The sequence below is a fragment of the Clinocottus analis genome, unplaced genomic scaffold, assembly GCF_023055335.1.
Source record: "Clinocottus analis isolate CAN_PGR_092001 unplaced genomic scaffold, fCliAna1.0.p SCAF_9, whole genome shotgun sequence".
Lineage (NCBI taxonomy): Eukaryota > Metazoa > Chordata > Actinopteri > Perciformes > Cottidae > Clinocottus > Clinocottus analis.
Genome location: NW_027176251.1, coordinates 1248563 through 1269927, shown reverse-complemented (window position 1 = coordinate 1269927; position 21365 = coordinate 1248563). Strand labels below are relative to the sequence as shown.

Genomic DNA, 21365 nt, shown 5'->3' with positions numbered 1-21365 from the left:
CTTGAGAATGTCAATGAGTTTTTTCCGCCTTTAACAAAACTCACGCCGGCCTCCAGTTCTGCCGACACGGAGAAGTGTTTCATGAGCAGCACCAAACATGCTGGTGTTCACCCACCAATGTCTTGGGGTGCATTCACTCTCCGTTATGTCTCTTCATCACAATGTTTCACATGTTTGTGTTTGGGTGAGGGCGTGCAATGTCTTTAAAAAAAAGTCCAATTAAACGTCAGAAATGCTGGATGCAAATTATTCCAATGTTTGCCCAGCCGGAGGTGTGCTTGTTTCCTCTTGTTGGAAATGTTACAATTCATAAATAATGTATCTGCCAGATGAATCAGGTCTCCTCCTCCACTCTTCTTGTACTTGCCACCTTTGTGGCTGGTTTGACGTTATAACATTGACATCAAACGGCTTCATGCACAGGAAGATTAATACCACCCTCAGATCTGTCCGTCAAATAGGAAGCTGCATCCTGAAGCTTACTATAAACAATAGAAACAGCTTCCATGGCTCCGTCCACAGGTCTAAAACCACCCACAAGCACCTCTCAAGCTCACACATTAACACATCATTTGTTTAAACGGTTCAGCAATGAAACTGCACCAGACGATACCTTTACGCAGAGCAAAGCTAGGGCTGAAGGTTCCTTGTTAAAAGACCTGGGGTCCATCTTCTCGTCTAATTCTTGGCAAGAAAGCTGAAGAGGAGTTCCCATAATGACCTTATTCCTTTAAAACTAAAAAAAAGTTGCAGCTTGAATAAATACAAAAAGGATAAGCCTTGTTGATTATACGATGAGGAGAGTTATTCATTCACCACTTGGATGTTGATTGACATTTCAAAAAAGGTAGAAGCACAACAAAAAAAGAAGCAGAGATTTATTGTTGAGGAAGTTAATCATCTGTTGACTCATGAACACAAATAGCACGGTGGAAAAAAACAACCCGGCCACAACTACATTCACCCCCACACCGCTGCTGACACACACACTCTTTATTGCATAACTAATGCCAGCATGTCCTGCATGAGAGTGTGTGTGTGTGTGTGTGTGTGTGTGTAACATTAATGACTCATGATCTGCTGGCTGCGAACTGAAAAATGTCAACGCAGCACTTTGGTGTGAGAGTATTTTTAGGGATATGCAGAAAAAGAGAGCGCAATAGAGCAAGACGGAGACCAGACGAGTGGACACCAGAGAGACGGAGCGGCGGCTGAAGGGCAAAGAGAAATAACTTAATAGTTTCTAAGTGCTGTTTTGTTGATAAGAAGCCAAGAGTTAAATCAAATCGGAGGGGGGAGATATTTAATGAAGGGAAGTGTTTAAAAGCCGTTTCATCTCCGTTAAAACCGATGGCGCTGCGGATGACCCCCATCTTAGCTTTTAATACACTGAAATCAATCAGCTCACCGTCCATCCAACGCAGTGCATGTCTCTCCTCTTCTTACCCTGCACATCCTTGCTTTCCCCTCCCACTCTGTCCTTAATCTCTTAATGTCCTCATCCTTCTTTTCCCCGTGCTCTAATGCTGCATTTTTTAACAATTGCCTAAAAGCATACTTACACTACATGATTACAGAAGTGTTTGCATCACAAGTGCAGGAAAAAAAAGGGCATGCGGCTTTATTCAAATATCTATAAGAGACCGCACGGTGTGGATTGTGTGACCAATATCAGATAATCCAACCGTGTGCACAGAAAAATCCATTCTGGGAAAAGAAGAAAAATGCTCAGTGGTTGTTTTTTTCTGCATTCTCGCTCCCTCCATCTTCCTTATCTCAAATTGGATGCCAAGTGGACTTCCCCGTGAGGAAATGCATTCTGTGCATGAGGTACAGTCGACGTGCAACATGCCAACAGGTTGTAAAGAGCAACCTGAAACAGTCAAATGTCTTTTTTTTTGCACCCGTTTCCCTCCGAACCGTCTTTCTGTTCTCTTGAAGTATATAAAGTACATGCTGCAAGGTTTACTGTGTGGAGGCATCTATTCAAAAGATGGGGCTTGTGTATATCTTGTGACATGGAGCAGAAGAAACACACACACACACACACACGTGTATATATATATACAGTGCCGCTTTTATCTTTGAATAATCGTGGCTGGTGTAACTCAGCGTAAGAGAAGAGAGAGACTCTCGATGCTGCTGCTCAACATACAGCAGCAGAAAGATACTGTCCATGCAGTTATTGTCACATGTTTTCAAACTGTATTTCTTTTGTTTTGCGACAGTAACTTTTAAGCTCTGTTCGGGTTTGCCACATTTTGGATCGGGCCCGATTAACCCTCACGTCTCCTTCGGATTGGCTTTCTCTCCTTTTTGAAAATGTATTTATGCTCGCCAGGCTTCAATTTAATCCATTTAATTAATGACCTCTACTGCAAGGCAAGGTTACAACTAGGGACAGTTCTTGAGATGCCATTTATTTAGCCGTCAGAGTTCATGTTCACAGTCCCGTACTGTCTGTAAAGTAGTCAGGACCCCAGACATACGTCGCATCTTGCATGACGTTTTTCCTGACCTCTACCGGTCTCAAAACTGGAGCGAACACATGACCATCGAGTCTGTCGAAACATCCCAAAAACGACCACCGAGCATACTTTAAAACCATTAATCCCCTCAAGCTGCAGAGGGAGCGCCTCCTCTGGTTCCCCCCGCCGTACGCCTGCAGTGGGAATTGGCTCCGAAGCCAAAGATAACCTCATGTCTGAGAGGTGAGAACCTCCATCGCGCTGACGCGGGAGAGATCGCCACGGTGGGAAACAGCTACGAGGCCGAAACGCAAACTTGAAAAGCCTCCTAAACCCTCTCCAAACTTAAGTAGAAAAATTCATTCTTTTTTTTTTACGATACGTATATTCCCCCCTGGCCGAGACAAGACGCTGACGGTGCAGCTGAGGTCGAGTCCTGCCGAACCCCGCGCCAAAACCACAGCACGATGCGAATGTGTACTTTTAGCACGGTTCAGGGATAGAACAGCTAACACGGTGGACAGTCTGCGCTTCTTTCTGCAGCCTCAGACGAGACAAAAAACACAGCATGTCTGGAGACTTCTATACAAAGCAGTAAAACCCAAACACGACAGCCACGTGGTGTCTTTCTGCAGCATCCTTATACGGCAAGTATGAAAAAGAATCGTCACCAAACAGGAACAAGAAAGCAAATCGCTGCTTAATAATGTGACACTTTTCTAGAGAGGAGCCGCCAGACAAGCTGCTCATCATTTTCGTCAGGATGCGTTCAACCGTTTTCTTTGCCTTCTTCTTCAAATTATGAATATCCCATTTTGGAGCAAACCATTTTTCAGTCGTAACAAATCCTCCCCACAGTGCATCAGCAGCCACGGAGAGAATTAAGTGAGGCATCAATCTCCCTTTATCACCGCCCGGCTCGTCGTTATGTGTTTTACAGCTCAGGGGACGAGCGTGGCGGGGGGAACAAAGGCGGCTTGACGGCGGTACTTCCTGAAACTGATTTGATTGGCTGGTCTCGTCCGGACCGCAGCTGCAGCCGAGCCGAGGCGCGAATAAAATGTGGTGTCTGATTATGTGAAATTTCATGCTTTACTTCCATTTTTTTTTTCCATCGCTACTCTCGCTTGTTTTGGTATCAGTGGGAACACAAAGTGTCAGCGGGTTTGCATGCCGTCTGAATAATGAATGAGACGGATATAACGGGCGTTTAATGATTTAAATATATGGAAACACTTTGGATGCTGTAAAAATTCGCCTTCATCTGCTGATAATTTGTCTTCCGAGTGAAAATAAAATCCTTTTTTAACTGAATTAGAGTGCGATCAATAACAGTAATTCAATAATTGTACCGTCCATGCATAATCTCTGCATGCATCCTGTGAACCAGTGGCTCACTAACAAGCTTCAGTCAACCTTCAAAATGTGTCTCACGCAACACGACTGAGGCGGACTGAGTGTTCAAAAGGGCCGGGGCGGAGGGATTAAACGATTGTGCTTTCAGATTAGGATTATAGTCCAGGTTGGCCCGGACGCCCTCCAACACTGGAGAGCTATCAGGGTTGGTTTTTTTTTAGAAACTGGACTCTGGTGGGAGTGATAGGACGGGGTGTGTCAGCCTGCAGGGCGTCCTGTAAGATCCCTGTGTGTGTGTGTGTGTGTGTGTGTGTGTTTAGGTTACAGAGATAAGGAATAATCACAAGGGTTCCTTCATTCATCAACATGCCAGCCAGACACAATGGGGGCGGGGGGGGGGGGGTGTAGCTATGCAATGGGGAGCCAAGAATTCTGGGTAAATAGGATATCGCTGTAAAACCACGGGGATGGAGACGTGGGACCAAAAAAAAATTAAAAAGAGAGCGAAGGAACAGAGAGCAGAGGAATTTTTTTCCAGAAACAAAGAAAGCATGAGTGGAACGTGAAGCACAGTGATTTGTCAAGGAGAGAGAGAGAGAGATGTACACACTTATGACAAAGAGAGAGAGAGAGTAAAAGAGAGAGAGAAGACGAAGAAAGGAATGACTGAGACAAAGGCAGAGCAGGGAGAGAGGAGGAAGAGGAGGAGGAGGAGGAGGGGGATTTCGTTCTGGGCTTGTGTTGGCATCACCCATGGCTTCCCTCCGGAGCGGATAGATAACATCAGTCAGCACTAATAACACACACACACACACACACACACGCACACGCACACACACACGCAGAGCTGAACACTGATGTTAATGATAAAAACACAATTAGTGTAGTTTAGATCATGCATGATAATCTGGCCCCCGTGAGGGAAGCAATTGTCCTCATGATTAAATTTGTAGAATCAAAGTAAAAATGACCAAAAGGAGACATTATGTAAAACTAACGGTGCGTTTCATGTAAGAACTCAAAAAGGACGCGATGCATTTTAGAGCACTAAGAACAAAGAAAGCCTTAAGAACGGGTGAAGTACCTGTAATGAGGTTGATCTTGCTTGAGTGGAAGCACTAAAATAATAACTTTATGAAAAAAATTGAAGAGGAAGGCACTGTCTTCACCCATTTCTGCAAACAGTGTTGAGAAAATGTGATTTATTTCATGGTGCCAAGGTCATAAAACATCAATGGCCAGTTCAATATTTGCTGATCTGTCAAAATCCAGACTCACGATCAGCACAAAGACCCAGAACACAACGAACAGGGAGGGCATTTCCTTTACACTGCACTCTGCTATATGGGATCTGAACCCTCTATCTGCTGTATATAATGATGACAATCATACAAAACAATAAGAAATACAATATAACAATAGAAAAAAAGGGTAGAGGGTTAGCAGTTTGTGGAAGGCAACGATAAAAACAGTAATGCAACATCAAGTGCGAAGGCCCCATAAAAACCAAAGCATGCGGGAACAACATGAGAGCGCCACAGAGTCCTCGAAAGCAGCGACAAACTGCCCATCATAATACACATAATGCCACCATCGTCTGATCTGCATTGATCGGGTTTGAAACTCACAGTCTGAATGATCCTCGAGATTGAAACCATGGATTTAAAGACTCAAAACGACAGGCGAGCCGCTCTGGAGGAGGATGATTTATTCCTTTTCTCGTATGGCTCTGGCTCGAGTGTTTTGACAGAGCGCGTCACATTGATCAGGCCTGATTGTTCTTGTCGCCGTTTACTATGACACAGTGCACAAATGTCATTATCGTCCAATCAATGCCGACTGTTGTCTGCGACCTACAAACCTCATTCAATTACACCCAACGGGGGAGCAGACGGACACGGTACCAACCGGGGCTTTGCACTATACAACACCCAGCAGAAACTTTTCCCACAGTACGACCACACGGGACTCACTGGGCCCAGTCAGACCAGTCCAGCTTGCTTATATGTAGAAAACATGTGCAGATTTAGAACAAACCTCAAACTAAGACATTCATTGTGGACATCGAAATAACACGAGTACAAAAAGAGCTTCCATGAAGTAACAAGACCTTTATTTTACACATTTGAAGTCGGTACGAAAACCAAACCTATCAAGCCAACGACCTGAAGCAGGGTCAATTATATTTTGAAGACCGCCTGAGTGACAATGACCCTGACCTATGAGGTAATGAAGATGAATGACTGGGGGGCGGTGCTTGCATGAAGCCCGGCTATGTGGCTGCTTTATAACTCTCCAGGGAGGCTTTTGCAGGGCCTTGTGGACTGGAAACATGCTAAGCCTTGCTATTAAAAAAATATCCCCTATTCAAGCTTGAGGGGGGGGAAACAATACAACTCAGAGCGAGACCGATAGATGCTTAGCCTCGAAAATGTGACCGCGAGCGAGCTATAGGACGTAATGAGCGTGTTCAACCTCGTTCTCTCTCTCTTTCTCTCTCTCAGCCTCACACGTTACGTAACAGGTTACATGATGCATTTCAAATGTGCAACAGAGATGGATTAATGTCATGCATCGATCTAATTATAAGAGAGGTGTGTTTGAGGCGTGCGTGCGACAAGCCGACCATGTAAGCTACAGTGACGACGGTCTTGACTTGCTCCAGGAAGCCGCAGAGATGCATTGACCAAAGAGAGACCCTGCAAAGGGTTTTGTCTCACTACAACTGCAGGGAGGTCGCGCTGCTGCCATGCGCTTAGTCGGCGGTGTGCGATACGACCGTAGTAAGCAGCCATCTTTAGGGACGAGCGAGGATTATAGATCCAGCGCTTTAAGACGTTTCCACCGTGCAGGATCTCCACACGCTGACGTGAAGCGAGGATGACGATGTCGATATCGGTTACACACTCAACAGGGAACGGCACGCTAACGTGCTGAGGGATCCAGCGACCTCACTCTTCAGCTTTTTAAACTAAAACATTGCATTAAAATTGGAATTGCAGGAGTCTAACATGGTCCATTTAACCAATCACAAATCATTAAAGTCCAGACTACATGGTCACAGAGAACAGTACATGGACATGGTGACCTGCTTGACACTTGTTTTCTGCCTGCTTAGCTCTGAATGTCCCCCCAATTATGTTAATCGTCACCGCAGCATATGGCCAGAAACACAAAAGATTCAAGCGGAGTTAACTATTTAATAGAGACAATGATTATGTGCCAAACCACATCATAACTATTTGAACCTGATTAAAAGGATAAAGAAACTCAACCAAGCAAAGTTTTAAATGCATACTACTGTATGTGTCATCTTTTGTCACGCTGCTCTAACCTATGGAAGCCCATTTCCACCAAAAAAAAAAAAAAAAAAGAACCCAAAAAATAATAATAATTAGGAGCAAAAAAAAATTAGGACCAAAAAAATAAAAATTAGGACCAAAACTTTAAAAAAATAAAAAAAAATTTCGTTGTCTTTTTTATATTAGATATATATTTAGATATAAAAATGTTTTTTTTTCCAAATTATTATTATTATTATTTTTTGTCCTAATTTTTTTTTTTTGGTCCTAATTTTTTTTGTGTGTGTGGCGGAAATGGGCTTCCATACTAACCACAAATCCCAAAATACAAAAAAAAACCTAAAGTAAAAAAGGAGGGAAAGAAAGATTAAGCATGAAGACACTTTCAGGCACAGATATAAAATGTTTGCTCTCCATAAAATAAACATTATAAATATTCCTTTTTTTATATGACATAGATATTAATAAATGTATCATTAACCATCGTATAGATACAAAAACAAATATATCTCCCTCTTTAATAATTCTTCTGGTCTTCACTCTTTTTCAGAGCGGCCAACCAGCAAACAATACTTAAAAGTGCAAAGTTGCAATACAGTCGCAGCTAAAACTCTGCTGTAAATAAAGTTAACGCCACACTAAATATAACTTAACCAGCCGAGAGCAAAGACTGAACACTGTAGTCTCACATCAAAGGGAATGTAAAATGTGGAGGATCCTTGCTCTGCAGCCTTCAAGGAAAAGGGTTTTATCACCACAACAACAAGAAGCCAGCGCAGGCTCCCGTGAGAGGACGTCTCAGGTGATCATCAGGGAACCGACCTGGGCTCCCTGATGATAGACCTCCAGGTTAATGACAAGGAGCGATGGCCGGAAAGACACCTTGGAGAGGATGTTCTCAGATGGAAGCAAGCTCCTTAAACATGTCTCACCTTCAGACTACATTACAGAGACAGAGTAGACCGTCTCAGACATACAAGTATCCGTAAACACACACACACACACACACACACAACAGTTGTACAGAGGCTGCAATTCATGTGCAATGAAATATAAATGTCAGGGCAAGCTGGGAAACAGAAGTTTCAGCTTCTTCAAATACTTGGTGGTCAAAATATTCAAGGTCAAAATTAAGTCCGGAGGAGTGGAGGAAAGTATAGCCGAACTAACTTCCTGTGGTTTAAAAGTGGAACCCCCACTTCAGCACAGAGACACAACTAAATATAGAGTTATATGCTTCTGTGATGCACCATTTATCCGGTTAGATACATCCAGTTTGTGTGTTAACAGGACTTAACAGGATTAGAAGTGGGACTATTTTTTATCATCTTGTCTCTAAACCTCGAGCCCTAATGTGGGGCGACACAGGCCGGCTGCATGGCGGCTTATTCTCTGCAGTGTAATGTAAGAATCTAATATAACTGTGATGTAAGTGTCTCAGACCTCCTGGACTTAAGTATGGGCTCCACCCGCTCTGCGTCAAGATTAACATCGGAGCTTCTCGCGATCTAATCGCGCCGATGCGTAGCAGGTTTGTGCTGTGCTGCTGCCACTCCCACATGCAAAGCAAACAATGGGATGCAATAAAGCAGTTAACTATTGGTGACAGTCTCTGGCTTGGACACACACACACACACTTTCCTTTATTCACACCAGGAGATCAAGAGGAAGTCTTGACAGCACACCAACCCTCCAATGTTGTAGCTTTAAATGGCGATCTGTGAATGTTTAACCCTGCTGGATGAGTAATGGCAGCAGGACAACAGAAAGCGTTTCGACCTCTCGGTCTGACAACATTATTGAAGTCAAGCTGTTCTTCTTTGATAATGTGCAGTATGTTCATACTGAATGACTTTAAAAAGCAACGCCTCAGCATCCGCCCACCTCTGTACGGACTTCACCTGCATTGTCACACCATGTTCAAATCTTTGAGGGCGTGATGTTTGCCGAGTCGTCTTTATTTCTTCCAGCTTTGCATGATTTGTGTCCCTCTGCGAGAGTTTTACAGCAAACATTTGTGTGACGTTGTCCAGACCGCCTCATTGGCCATGCTCCTCTCTCATCTTCCCTCCTCCCGGGTGCGTTTGATGGACTGATGATATTATCTCTATACCTCCTTCATCCCTCCGTCTTCAAAAGGAGGGAGATGACTGTATCTATTAAGCTTCAGTGTGCTTAAGAGACGCCTCGGGCGCTGTGACGCTCCACTCGCAGTCTGAGCAAAAGCTCCGCGGGAAAAAGGGGGGGAGAGCCTTGTGTGTATTTGAGGAAATAACCATATTCCTCGCTTCATTATGGCCGTAGTGTACGCTGCAGATAGATGCCCGGCGTTGTCTGAAGGAAATAAAACTATCATCTGCATGCGGCTGCAGTAAACTGACAAAGGAAGTTCAATAAATGTCAACGAAAAACATAAAATCCAGACTGTAAATCACAAAATGGAGATAGATCAGTTTGAAAATGCCTTTCAGTACAGCTCAGGTATGAGGCTGCTAGACGCTCAATATTCACCGTGTGATTAATGTTTATTATACGAGTTTTGATCTTGTTTTTCTACTTATGTCTCGTTTGTTTATTTGCACTTTGCTGCTGTAATCCTGCAAATGTCCCCACTGTGGGACCGATAAAGGGATTATCTCACCTTATTCATTTTGTTTCTACAATGCAATGTTTAACACAATGTTTAGTGATTTAAAACAGATGACTCGGTTGTGTTAATACAGTAATATGTTCTTCGGTTAACAGATTAAACAGGTGTGTGTTCCACAGGAAGTAGAATTAGGCAACCAATGAAATTAGTCACTTTTTTCCACCTTTGTAGTCACACAGATTACTTATTAAACTCTTCAGTAGAAAGTGGCGCTATCAGTAACATCCGTTAAGTGACTTCAGATTTTTTTTTAAAAACATTACATTAGTGTTAATTAATGGCCATTGTCACTTCGAAATAAACCAAAAAACAACTTTCTGAGGCAGTGTTACTTAATTATTCCATTACATCTGTGATCGCAGTAAAAAGAGCGCAAGATAAAATATAAACTGAAGCTGTATTTCTCGTGTTAGAAAACACATCTAAAATCTTAAAGGCGTACTCCTGCATTAGAGTTGCACTCCCATGAAGTTAATAGACTTTTCACGGGCTGAGTAGCGGCTCATGTGGTCTTCAAGTGAATCAAATGTTGCTGCATCATGCTCGTACACTTCTTGTGAACACATTACACTATCTGATGAATCAGTGAGTACATTGTTCAACAAACACTGGTTTATTTGTCCAGCCCGGTCGAGCAGAGCGTCGACACAAACTCGTCGTTCTCAGGCTCTGCGTCTGGATAAAATACCAGAACCGCTGCACTGGCATTCCTCACTTCTCAGTACTGACTCCCACTGCTGTGCATTGTTGTGTGTGTGTGTGTGTGTGTGTGTGTGTGTGTGTGCGCACCACTACAGCCTCTGTTTCCAGCTCCCACATGAGGACATTGTTGCTGTAACCACGTCAACAGAGTTAGCCTCAAGCCGAGCACCTGACTGAACTAGATTATCCAAAAATATGCACAGCTGGGGAGCCAGAAATACATCCTTAAAAAGTAAAAACATTGTTCAACAAACAACCAAATAAAAAGCATACATTCTTTCATTAGTTTATGATCAAGAACACCACAAATCAGTATGAGCAACTAAAGGGAAACGGAACTAATTTGCATAACCGTGGTCGTTCTGGCTACGGTATCGCACACGGCACATACATGTGCATGTACCCGGAGGTACAGCCCCATGTCATTTATACAACTAATTCGGGTAAATAAATAAATAAATATAAATATATATATATATATATATATATATAAATAAATATATAAATAAATATATATATATATAAATAAATATATATATATAAATAAATATATATAAATAAATATATATAAATAAATATATATATATATATATAAAAATAAAAAATAAATATATAAAATATAAATAAATAATATATATATATATATATATTATTTATTTATTTATTTATTTATACACACACACATACATATATTTTTTAAATGAATTAATTGTATTATTATGTTGTTTTTTTTTATTTTATAGTTAAATGTTCCTTGTTTAGTGTTGTTGTTGTCAAATGTTGAGCACCTTCTGCCATGACAAATTCCTCGTCTGTGCAAACTTACTTGGCAATAAATTGTTCTGATTACTATATTCTGGTAATGTAAATTACAATATGGGGAAATATGAAAAAAAACTGGACTGGACTTGACTGGATGAGTTATTTATTGGCAGTATTGGACCAATGTGTTCAACTTCAGCGGCTGCTTTTATTGCATTAGCATGACTTTTCATGAAGGATAAAGAGAGACTGGGCCTGTGGGGAGAGACGTCAGGCAGACACTGTGTGAGGTGGAAGAGACGGGTCAGATATGGACGTTTGGCTCACTGTTTAACACAGTCAGCAGTGGCAGCATAGTGGCTCATACAGCTCATCTCGACTGCCACAACTTGCCTCAAAATGAAACTCCTCTGTGCCAAAGCTCAGCCAATGTGAACACACACAATCACAGGACACACACTCTTGGATTCAGCTCGCTTTACACTTTCCACTGATATCATTTATTCATCTACTTGATGTGGGTCAGGGAAGAAACACTATCCAGTCATAGTTGTCTGCACACCAACAGCTCGCTTATTGTGCGTACTTTTAATGCAATGTAAAACAATACAGGCAAAAATACACGTGTGGCTGTAGGTGTTGCCTCGTTCAACTTACTGACTTCCACATTTGAGTCCAACGTTTCTATATGATAAATGTATGTGAAACCATGTCATAAAGTCTAATTGTTACTGTTATTTAGTATTTTAAACATTATACACATTATACTGTCTGTATAGTGTTTTATGTATATATGTATAGTGTTTTCCTCCATAGTTTATGTTCTTTCTCCTTCCTATTATAGTGTTTCTATTTTAAAAAACTGACTCAGAGCCCTTCGAAGAAAAAAAATTCCAACGTGTCTGGACTGTTGGTCTTTGCACAAATGGCAAAATAAAAAACCTTGAACCTTGATTCACCAAGCCGAGATAGATCGTTAGTCGTTCAGGTCTCGTGCAACACTTCCTTGTTCAATTCTTCAACTTTGGCACGCATATAATCCACAGAGAGAAACCCACGACCCAGATACTTGGAAGCGTTCTGGCAATCAGTAACGAAACCTCTCCACATCTAATGATGCCAGTTCCACTTGCAGAGAATGTGACCAGCGGGACTGAAGGATATGTAATGCTTTTGGACAACATTACTACGATGACCGGTCTTCAAACTAAACTAAAGACGTTCAGGGCTGACGTCGGCATCGTTTCCACCTTTAATGAGCAGGAAATTAACTCAGAAATCTAAGTAGATGAACCAGAAAAGACGACGTGGCAATGCAGTGAAGTGGTGCTCACTGCTACGGGTAAAATAATGAATGTCTGCCAAGTGCTGAAGAGAGAGAGACAGAGAGAGAGAGAGACAGAGACAGAGAGAGAGAGACAGAGGAAAACCAGAGAGGTTTTGATGTTCCTAAATGAAATCTGTACATTTTAGAGCAGAGATACGTGGGAAGAAGAAGATTTAAGCGCTCATTGATGAAGATGAGCTTGAAAGCAGAAGGAAATGACTCACCAAGACTCTGTTCTCCGTCTTGTCTCCTTTGATCTCCAGTTTGACTCTCCTCCTCAGTGACAGCTTCACCTTCCTCCCCACTGCATCCCTCACGCTCTCTACACACACACACACACACACACACAGACAAAATGAGAGAGGCAATCAGGTGAGATTCAGTCTCGACATGTGGGAACTTTTTTGCATTGAATTGGAAGAAGAGGAAAGCTGCAAAGCGCTTCACGATGCGTTACGATGCCGTTACTTTGAAGATTCACATCTGAATCATGAGCTCAAGTTGAGTCAGGATTTCAACATGTTGACCTCGACAGCAGAGCCGTGTGTTCCTGCCACAGGAGAATAATATCTCCACATCCACCGATTAGAAAAGTGTGTCAATGAAAAATGTATCAAGTCCCATTTTTAAGAGGAATGATCTTTCTTCTAGTTTTCATTGAATTTGCACGTCACGAATACTTCTTCTCTCAGATGTCATCACATCTGTGATGGGATGTGAAACAGCCACCAGTAATTCTGACATCAAAATACACATGAATACACTCTAGTGAGCCACTGCGTGCATGTCCTCACACACGGTTATGATTATAGCACTGAAAAAAAGATGAGTGAGCTGCAGCAATGATGAAGAACATTTCGCCTGGGGAAATCCGACAGCATTCTTAAGTCTCCAGCTAAACGTAGCTAGCTAAATGTTAGCATGCTAAAATTTGTCAATTAGCACAAAACACAAGGAAAGTGCAACTGAGGCTGAAGGGAATGGCAGAAGTTTTGCTGGTATTTGGTAATGAATTAAGTAATTGGACCAAAATAATAGTTGGATCATCTGTGAACACACACACCCACACACACACAGAGAGGGAAATGTGCTGGGTGTGTGTTCTGCTGCATGGTTTGATTGTTCACACCCAGTCGAAGCCTCCTGTCAGGGAGCCGGTTTAGAGAGCAGATCTGGGTCACCCACCCGCCACACAGCCGCTGATACAGTCTGTGCACATGAGTCTGAGACGGAGATGAGATGGGTTGTGTGCGTGCGTGTGCATACACACATCTGTGCCGGCATGCGTGCATCCTCTTCGCCTCCAGGCTTCCACAAACCATCATCAGATCAAAGTGAAACTAATAATTAGGTTCATCTGCCGGCTTTTTGAAATGTCCTCCAAGGAAAATGTTCAAATGTGTTTCCAACTGCGGTCTTTGTGAAAACTACCGGAGCAGACACCCAGCATCCACAGATCCATGCACACACAATTAGATCGTGCATGTTTTAATGAGACCGGGCAGGTTTTGGTCCCTGACAGACTCTCGTATATCATTTTTTTTCGACGAATTGCATTTTTCTGCTCATTCATTAAAACTGTGACAGGAGCGGACGTTATACCAGGCAGTTGCCCCCCCGCGGTTAAAATTAGGCAGTTCAGGCACGCGCACTTGCTCACACTCGTGAGCCTATGGCCTCGTAAAAAGATCCAACAAACATTTCACGAGCCCATTAAGTCGGTCGCCCATTTATTGATCCTCGGACCTTCTCGATTTGTGTGTTGATTATGTCACAGACGAGATCTGTGGTTTGTATTTTTTCACTCCAGAGAGTTGCTAATGGAAAACACTTTGGAAGTGTTCACTAGAAGATGATAGAAACAACATGAGTTGTTACCTAATGAGTCAAACAATTAGGGGTGACACTACGCTAGAAAAGTAATTTGGTCATCACCCATCAACATTTCTCTCTGTCTCTGCAAAGAAACCGAGAAATTAAAACACTTTGAGGTTATTTCATTCGATGCCGGCTACTATCTGCCTGTTGTTTTGTTGTTCTGAACCAAGTTGGACGGCGAGCATCGGCACAACTGCAGAGATGAAGAGCAAACCGGTTCAGTTTACAAGCATTAACAAACGCATGCAGAGTCCCGGGTGAAGAGGCCTGCCCTGCACCCGGGACTCTGCATGCGTCTGTTACCGCATCCTCAGCATACCGAGACAACTCTTCAACGTTCGGACAGCACAACACACGGTCTCTGTGTCGACACAGCACGCCGCCGCCGCCGCGAGCTGCGCCGAGGTAACAGCTTTGACTGCCTGTTGAGCTCTGATGGGTAACGTGAGTCATGTATTTTCTCTGTTGTTTCTTAAAAAGACAAAACAAATCTTATTTCATTCAGACATATGCTTGTGAGTCTGTTTTCTCCTTTGTCGAGTGGCAGTAACACACTACTTCTTATCAAGCACACACACATCTCTCTCAGACTCGCTCCATGTTAGTTCTTTAACTCGGTTCGAGCTGTTTCCAGCCGCAGCGTCGTGCTGAAAGTCCTTGTGGGATGCCAAGAGTGACGTTGTGTGATGCTAAATCACCGGCAAACAATGGCTGGTTATGTACTCCTCCGGTCAGCACCGCGTGACTGACAATAGCGTCACGACAAAGTAGGCAAGTGTGTCGCGTCGGGAACGGTTGTGCAGCCAGAATCAGGAAGGTTCTCCAAGGCAGCGGGTGCAGATAGAGAACCTGCCGACTGTAAGCGAAAGACTCTGAAAGGCATCGCTAATGAGCTCATAGTGTACCAACACGTTGACCCACTGTCTGGTTAGTTTAACTTCTATCTCAGTGTCTAACGATAACAAATATCTTACACAGATGTGTGTGTGTGTATAAATGGATGAACAGGGTTGGAGCAGAGATGGTTTTAACAACCTTAAGGTTACTTCAGGGGGAACTAAAAGGTTTTGACTTTATGGTAACAGGTTGCGAGAATAAGAGATAACATGCTCTGTTTACTGTAACAGTAAAAGGGTTAAATTATCACATCCATCTAATAAAAACTTAAAAAAGGAACACACTTTTGTCTTCTGACAGACAACACAGGCCAGATGCTTGTGTGAGGGCACAGGGTTATAAACGATAGCACAAACACAGAGGACAGAGCAGAAAAGTCAAGTGACTGGCTGAAACAATCAGTGACTCAGTGGACGTGAAGCACGCCTGACCCAGTGACGAGGACGTGACCAAGCATTTTAATTCAAGCCTCCTCTGCGTTCTGTCTCCTTAAGAAAGACATGGAGCCAAAAGAGCATTGTAGGCCTGCATGTGTCTGTGAGAGAGAGAGAGAGAGAGAGAGAGAGAGAGAGAGAGAGAGAGAGAGAGAGAGAGAGAGAGAGAGCTTGTGCATGTTCAATATTGCACTGAGGTGTCAAAAACTGAGCTACTTCGCCAAACAAAGAAAGTCAAGAGCTTGGGCCAAACAGACTGCAGGAGCAAATAAAGTGAAAGAAACACGAAAGGCTTAAACCGAGAAGACAGAATAAGTGTAAGGCTGGGTTTAAAAAAAAAACTCCAGGCCAGATGCGTGAGAGTGGACCAAGGGTCACAGCTGGATAACTTACCCTGCACATTATGTGGGATGCCATCTAAACGATCTAGCTTCTCTTCCAAATAAAGGCTGTAGTCCACAACACATCCACGACAGCACGAGCACCTTGATCAACAACAGCAGTACACAAGCTACTACAATCCCACAGCCTCACTGGAGGTGTGTTATGAACCTTTTTAAAGAGATATTTAATAACCATCACATTAAGAATGACACAAGCAAACTGGCCCAGTGGGGGGAAGAGGTTGGATACCATCAACACTGTGGGAGATAATCGCATCACCACTCGATATCTCTCTCTTGGCCACCAATACGTATGTGGAATTGCACGAATGGCATATGTATGTTATTGTATAAGTCACTGAAGAGCACGTGCACACTGTGAGCCACGAGCTCGACTGAGGCGGTATAGCACTGATTGTTCCAGCTTGGACACATGGCTACAAATTACAAACGGTACGTCCTTACCCAGGAGCTCTTTGGGGACCTCCGACACTTCTTCGCTCATTTTGCTGGAGGTAATTATCCAAAACGACGAAGCGAGTTCAAGCCAGAACACCGAGGAAAAGCTGCAGATAATGAGGAAACCCAGGGAGCGAGGGAGAGAGAGAGAAAGGGAGAGAGAGAGAGAAGTGTCAGGTGGTGCCGCCGGTGCGTTTCTCCCGGTTACATGCTCCCGTGCTCCTCTCGCGGTGTCCCCGGTCAACGTGTATCCGCGTTTTTGTTTTTGTGTACGCCGAAGAAAGAGTCCAGGAGAAAACAAAACAAAACGCCCGCTTAAAGTCTCCTCAAAATCATGGCGAAAGGCAGGAGGTTGCGCGCTTTCGGCGAGATGAAAAGACCACCGCTCCCTCGCTCGCTCGCTCGCTCACGCGCTCGCCGCCGTGGCCCGACCGGAAAGCTGTCGGTGGTACAGTGGCCTGCCAGCCAATAGTGGCAAACCGGGGGCCCCTCCCCGTTCGGTGATGCGACAGTCTGCGATGCCGGGGCGGCGTGGCGTGGCGTGGCACGGGGGAGGCGGGGCGGTGGCGGTGGCAGCCCGGTATTAATGAGCAGGCTACAATAGATAGTGGTTTCCCAAGCTCGGGACCAGGGACCTCTAGCGGTCCTGGACGGCGCCGGTGGTGGTCCTTGTCACCATGTGCTGCAGCAAAAAGGATGACGCTGCGCATGAATGAGCTACATTACAAAGGCTACTCCCATTGGATAAGTCTTAATATAGACATATAATTGAAGATAAATACAGACTTCTTATAACTAGCCTATAATAACGTCACGAATACGAGTTTAAAGACACTCTGAAACTGTGGGATTATTTTTGGGAATGTTGGCCTACGGAATTGTACGGGGAAAAAAGGCTCTTTTTATATAAAAAATAATAATAATATTAATAATACGAACTGAAAATTACATCAGCTGTGAATGTGCTCACACTGAGTATCACAATATAATATTTCAAGAATGGTTCTTGTCATCGCAGTTATCATGACTTTAGCCGATATTCCATAACTAACAACCACAAATTCAAAGTAAACACACATTTTAGAGCATTTGTCTTATTATTTTAATTTAAAAATGCTCTTCATCAGAAAATAGCCAATGAGACGTCTGCATTGTGAGTTATGGGAAATTAAATGGGTGTGTATAATACATGAATGAACAAATAGTGAAATATCTAACTTCACTGCATTCATATAAACGTCAGTACTGATGATCAAAGATAAGGAAGATGGCGACACCTTGTGGTAAATTGATTAAATTACAGACACACAGCTTGCAAGACACTGTTATACTTTATTTAGATCCTGAGAGTGACATGTAAAAGTGTCAGTTATCATTGTCGGTAAAGCCTTGTCAAGTAGCAACACTGACATCATATATGAGGGGTCACAAGGTCAAACTTTGAGGCCATGGAGGCAATGCATGCACTCCCAATTAACATGCAAATTAAAAAAAATATGTTGAAATACTTGTTATCAAACGGACACACATGCAAATAAGAGAAAGAAGTATGTATCGGTAACCCCACGCTGTATGCACCTGTGATCTAATCATCTAAGAGGGGTAAGGTACAGTTTGGGCTCTGCTGCTTAATCCCATTCAACACGGTCTCTAGTTTGTCTGTCAAATCGCAGATGTGAGAAGCCTTCAGCATCTTTGGCAGTGCTTTCAGCTGCTCCTCGGGAGCATGGGCCAGCCACGCTCTGATCTGATCCTTGAGAGGTTCCCTCTTTTTGGGGTGAGCCCCGTTCTGTGGTTTATGAATGTACCTGTTGGAGGGAGATGAGTTATCAGCATATGTATTCAGTGAACTCAGAGGTGAATGGATTAGCTGTACAGAGGTAAAACGAGGGTTTACAGAGAGAAGCTATAGACTCACCTGGCAACAAATCTTTTCATTTTTATGACACGTATCCTGTGCATGCTCAAGAATCCTGAGAAGAATGTTCTGAGAGTCTCACCTGCAGAAGAAAGTTATAAGTTACCAAAAACATGCTGTTATTTAGGTAATTATAACTGCGTGCTGTACAGATTAGTGAAGTACTCACTGCCGTTTGAAAGATCCTCGCAGGAGCCACACATTGCATCCTGTTTGAGTGAGCCGGGGAGAAGAACAATCTGTCCGCTCGCGCATTCCTGGTGTTTTACGCACGATTCTAGCGCAGACGATGAGGTAGAGAAGTAGCCATCGGAACAGGTTTCACACTCAGTGTCCGTTTGTAACGTACCTAAAGAGAACAACAATGCCTTTAGGGTCAGCACAATGTTTTAAAATACCGTTTCGGCTCCGGAGAGCCCACGTGATCACGCGCATGTCAGCAGTTTAACCGGACATTTGTCTCAGTTCTCCTGTACAACATGAATTGATTGATGCCTCGTGTATTGAATTACTAACACGTCTTTCCCCTGTTGAATACCTTTGTTTAGAACACCGTGTCCGGGCCCGCAGGCTCGGTGTCTCGAGCAGGAGTCCCCGGTCATGTAGAAGCCGTCTCTGCACCGACAGACTCGGTTGCTGGTCGCCGTGCACTCCGTCTCCACCTCCTGGTTCTCCACGCACAGGTTGTTGCAGTAGAGACACTTGGGCAGGTAGTTCCACAGCTCGGTGAAGTGGTGGCTTCTGCACGGCGCGCACTCGGTGCGCGTGCTGGCGGTGCAGTACGCCTTCATGTACGTGCCGGGCGGACACTTGTCGCAGATGAGGGCCTCCCCGGTGAGAGAGTCCCGGTGCGTGAAGGTGGGAGTGGATTCCACACCAGAGAGCAGGAGCAGGAACGGAAAGAGGAGCTGAGGAGAGGTGAGTAGACATGATTACTGTGTTTTAATTCATCTATTACTGCCTTTTATTGGGCCTGGCACTACTACAACTAGTGCATCTATCTTATTGGATAGACAAGCAATAACTTTAGTACCATAATTTAGTTTTCCTATAGACACAGTAAAACACAATGATGGAAAACAGGGTTATTGCAGTGATATCAGACTGATACTGGAGGCACAGGATGAGGTTAAAGTATTATCTAACATGTTAGATGACATTATTCCATTAATCTGATAGATATTTGGTCATACTGTATTTTTATAGACCATTGATACTCTAACTTCATTTCTAGTTTTTTTTCTCCACCTTTTTTTGGATGCATTATAGCAATGTAAGGTAAATAATTTATACAAGATTTGTGCACAAAAAAACAACATTTGACTGCAGAAATATTTGCTATTCGACTCTTTATGACATACAATAAATCGGCCAGATTGTTTTCAATCAGAGATGATATACAATTCAAATTGCTGGCATCATTCATAAGACAACTATACTACTACTGTTATACACTATACTATAACATCGAGAAAGCAATTTCCTAAAAAGCAATAAAAGACAAAAAAAGCCAGAACCATTTCTTTAGTCATTCATCTAGATGAGGAAAGATAGACACATATTTATCCTATGACAACTTAAAGTTTGAGAATTTACATATAACCCTGAAAAATGTTATTTTCATGAAACACCTCTGTCTTTGTAGTTTTTAATCATCTCAAACTTTGCGTTAACCAGAATACTCACCATGCTGACGATGTGCATGTCACCGCTTCTGTTGAAGAGGATTTTAAAGAAGAATCAGTGTCGTTTATATAGCGGTCATGCGGAACTGTGTGGGCGTTTGTGGGTTTTTTTTTAAGGATAATGATTTGTAAAATTGTGATTTTAAAAGGTCAAACTACTTCCACGTGTAAAGTTTGTATGAATTTTAAAACACGATAGCTAAATGAAGCAGACACGATTATTTAGGAAGTATTTAATGTAAAGTTGACCTTATATCCAACGCAGGCTGTTTCTGGTTCTCCCTAGAAACTCATCTCAACGTACAAAACCAGCTTTAGGATATTACCGATGAGAAAATACATTTCCACAAAGGTAACCCTGTCAGATTGTATCACTAATGCACAATACAGTCATTTCATTAAGCTTTTATGAATAAAAAAGCTACATGAAATGTGTATTTATCGATTATCAATCCTCAATGAACCTCTCTTAAGTCTCCGGGCTGGAAAAGGAAGCCGGAGGAAACCCACTCCGACACGGTGAGAGTGCACTGATGAGAGTAGCATGTGTGCTGAGTGTGAAACTCAGGTCACATTCCCATTGAAACACTGCAGGCTGACGATCTTGTGGGAAAATATGTGTTGTGGAAGAAGATGTTTCAGAGCCAGAAGACAATGTTGATGATCCAAGGAGGATTCAGAGTAAATCAGGACCGTGACGATTGCCAGCGCTTCTATCCATATCCACGACATAAACTTGGCTTTTGAGCTTTTTCATTCCTCAGCCACTTGATACGATTATACTGGACTTCAGCCATGTGGATGGAACATTTTTAGACACTTACTTAAAGGTACTATGAGGAGCTTCCATTTTGTGTTGATTCTGGCGGCCCCTGTGGACACAAGTGGTAGTGTTTCCTCTTTTTTTGCATCAAGGCACAGCTTTATGGAAGCCCATATCCGACACACAAAAAAAAATAGGATCCAAAAAAAAAAGAATTAGCAAAAAAAAAAAATTATCAACCTTTTTTTTTTTTTTTTTCATTGCCTTTTTTTGTTGACTTAAAAAAAGGCAAAGAAAAAAAAAAGTTTCCTTTTTCATTTCAGGAGAGAAATGAGAACTTGACTACTTACTACAATTGTCAAAATCACAGTGACAGCCTAA

At 42.9% G+C, this 21365-nt stretch overlaps 2 protein-coding genes across 5 annotated transcripts in view; both read right to left on the bottom strand.

The window, feature by feature from the left end:
• Positions 1-17040, bottom strand: part of LOC137781034 (F-actin-uncapping protein LRRC16A-like) — a 55398-nt gene extending 38358 nt beyond the window's left edge. For all 4 annotated transcript variants that reach the window (XM_068569536.1, XM_068569538.1, XM_068569537.1 and 1 more), the window contains exons 1-2: positions 16625-17040; positions 12792-12889 (exon numbers count right to left, since the gene is read on the bottom strand). In XM_068569536.1, coding sequence (XP_068425637.1) covers positions 12792-12889; positions 16625-16664 — 138 coding nt within the window. In that variant the 5' untranslated portion in view covers positions 16665-17040. The remainder of the gene's footprint in view (positions 1-12791; positions 12890-16624) is intronic.
• A 948-nt stretch (positions 17041-17988) lies between these two features.
• Positions 17989-20240, bottom strand: LOC137781110 (tumor necrosis factor receptor superfamily member 6B-like). Its single transcript, XM_068569679.1, has 5 exons — positions 20223-20240; positions 19075-19444; positions 18706-18885; positions 18537-18618; positions 17989-18426 (listed from the first exon to the last, which is right to left on the bottom strand). The coding sequence occupies exons 1-5, from the start codon at positions 20238-20240 to the stop codon at positions 18204-18206; spliced, it is 873 nt and encodes a 290-aa protein (XP_068425780.1). The 3' UTR covers positions 17989-18203.
• Between the last annotated feature and the right edge of the window lie 1125 nt (positions 20241-21365).

Excerpts from the sequence above, each read along its gene's own strand:
- LOC137781110 (XM_068569679.1), bottom strand. Across the intron at positions 18,886-19,074 it reads ACACGGTGTTCTAAACAAAG|GTACGTTACAAACGGACACT; the intron begins GTATTCAACAGG and ends TGTTCTCTTTAG. Across the intron at positions 18,619-18,705 it reads CGAGGATCTTTCAAACGGCA|GTGAGACTCTCAGAACATTC; the intron begins GTGAGTACTTCA and ends TTTCTTCTGCAG.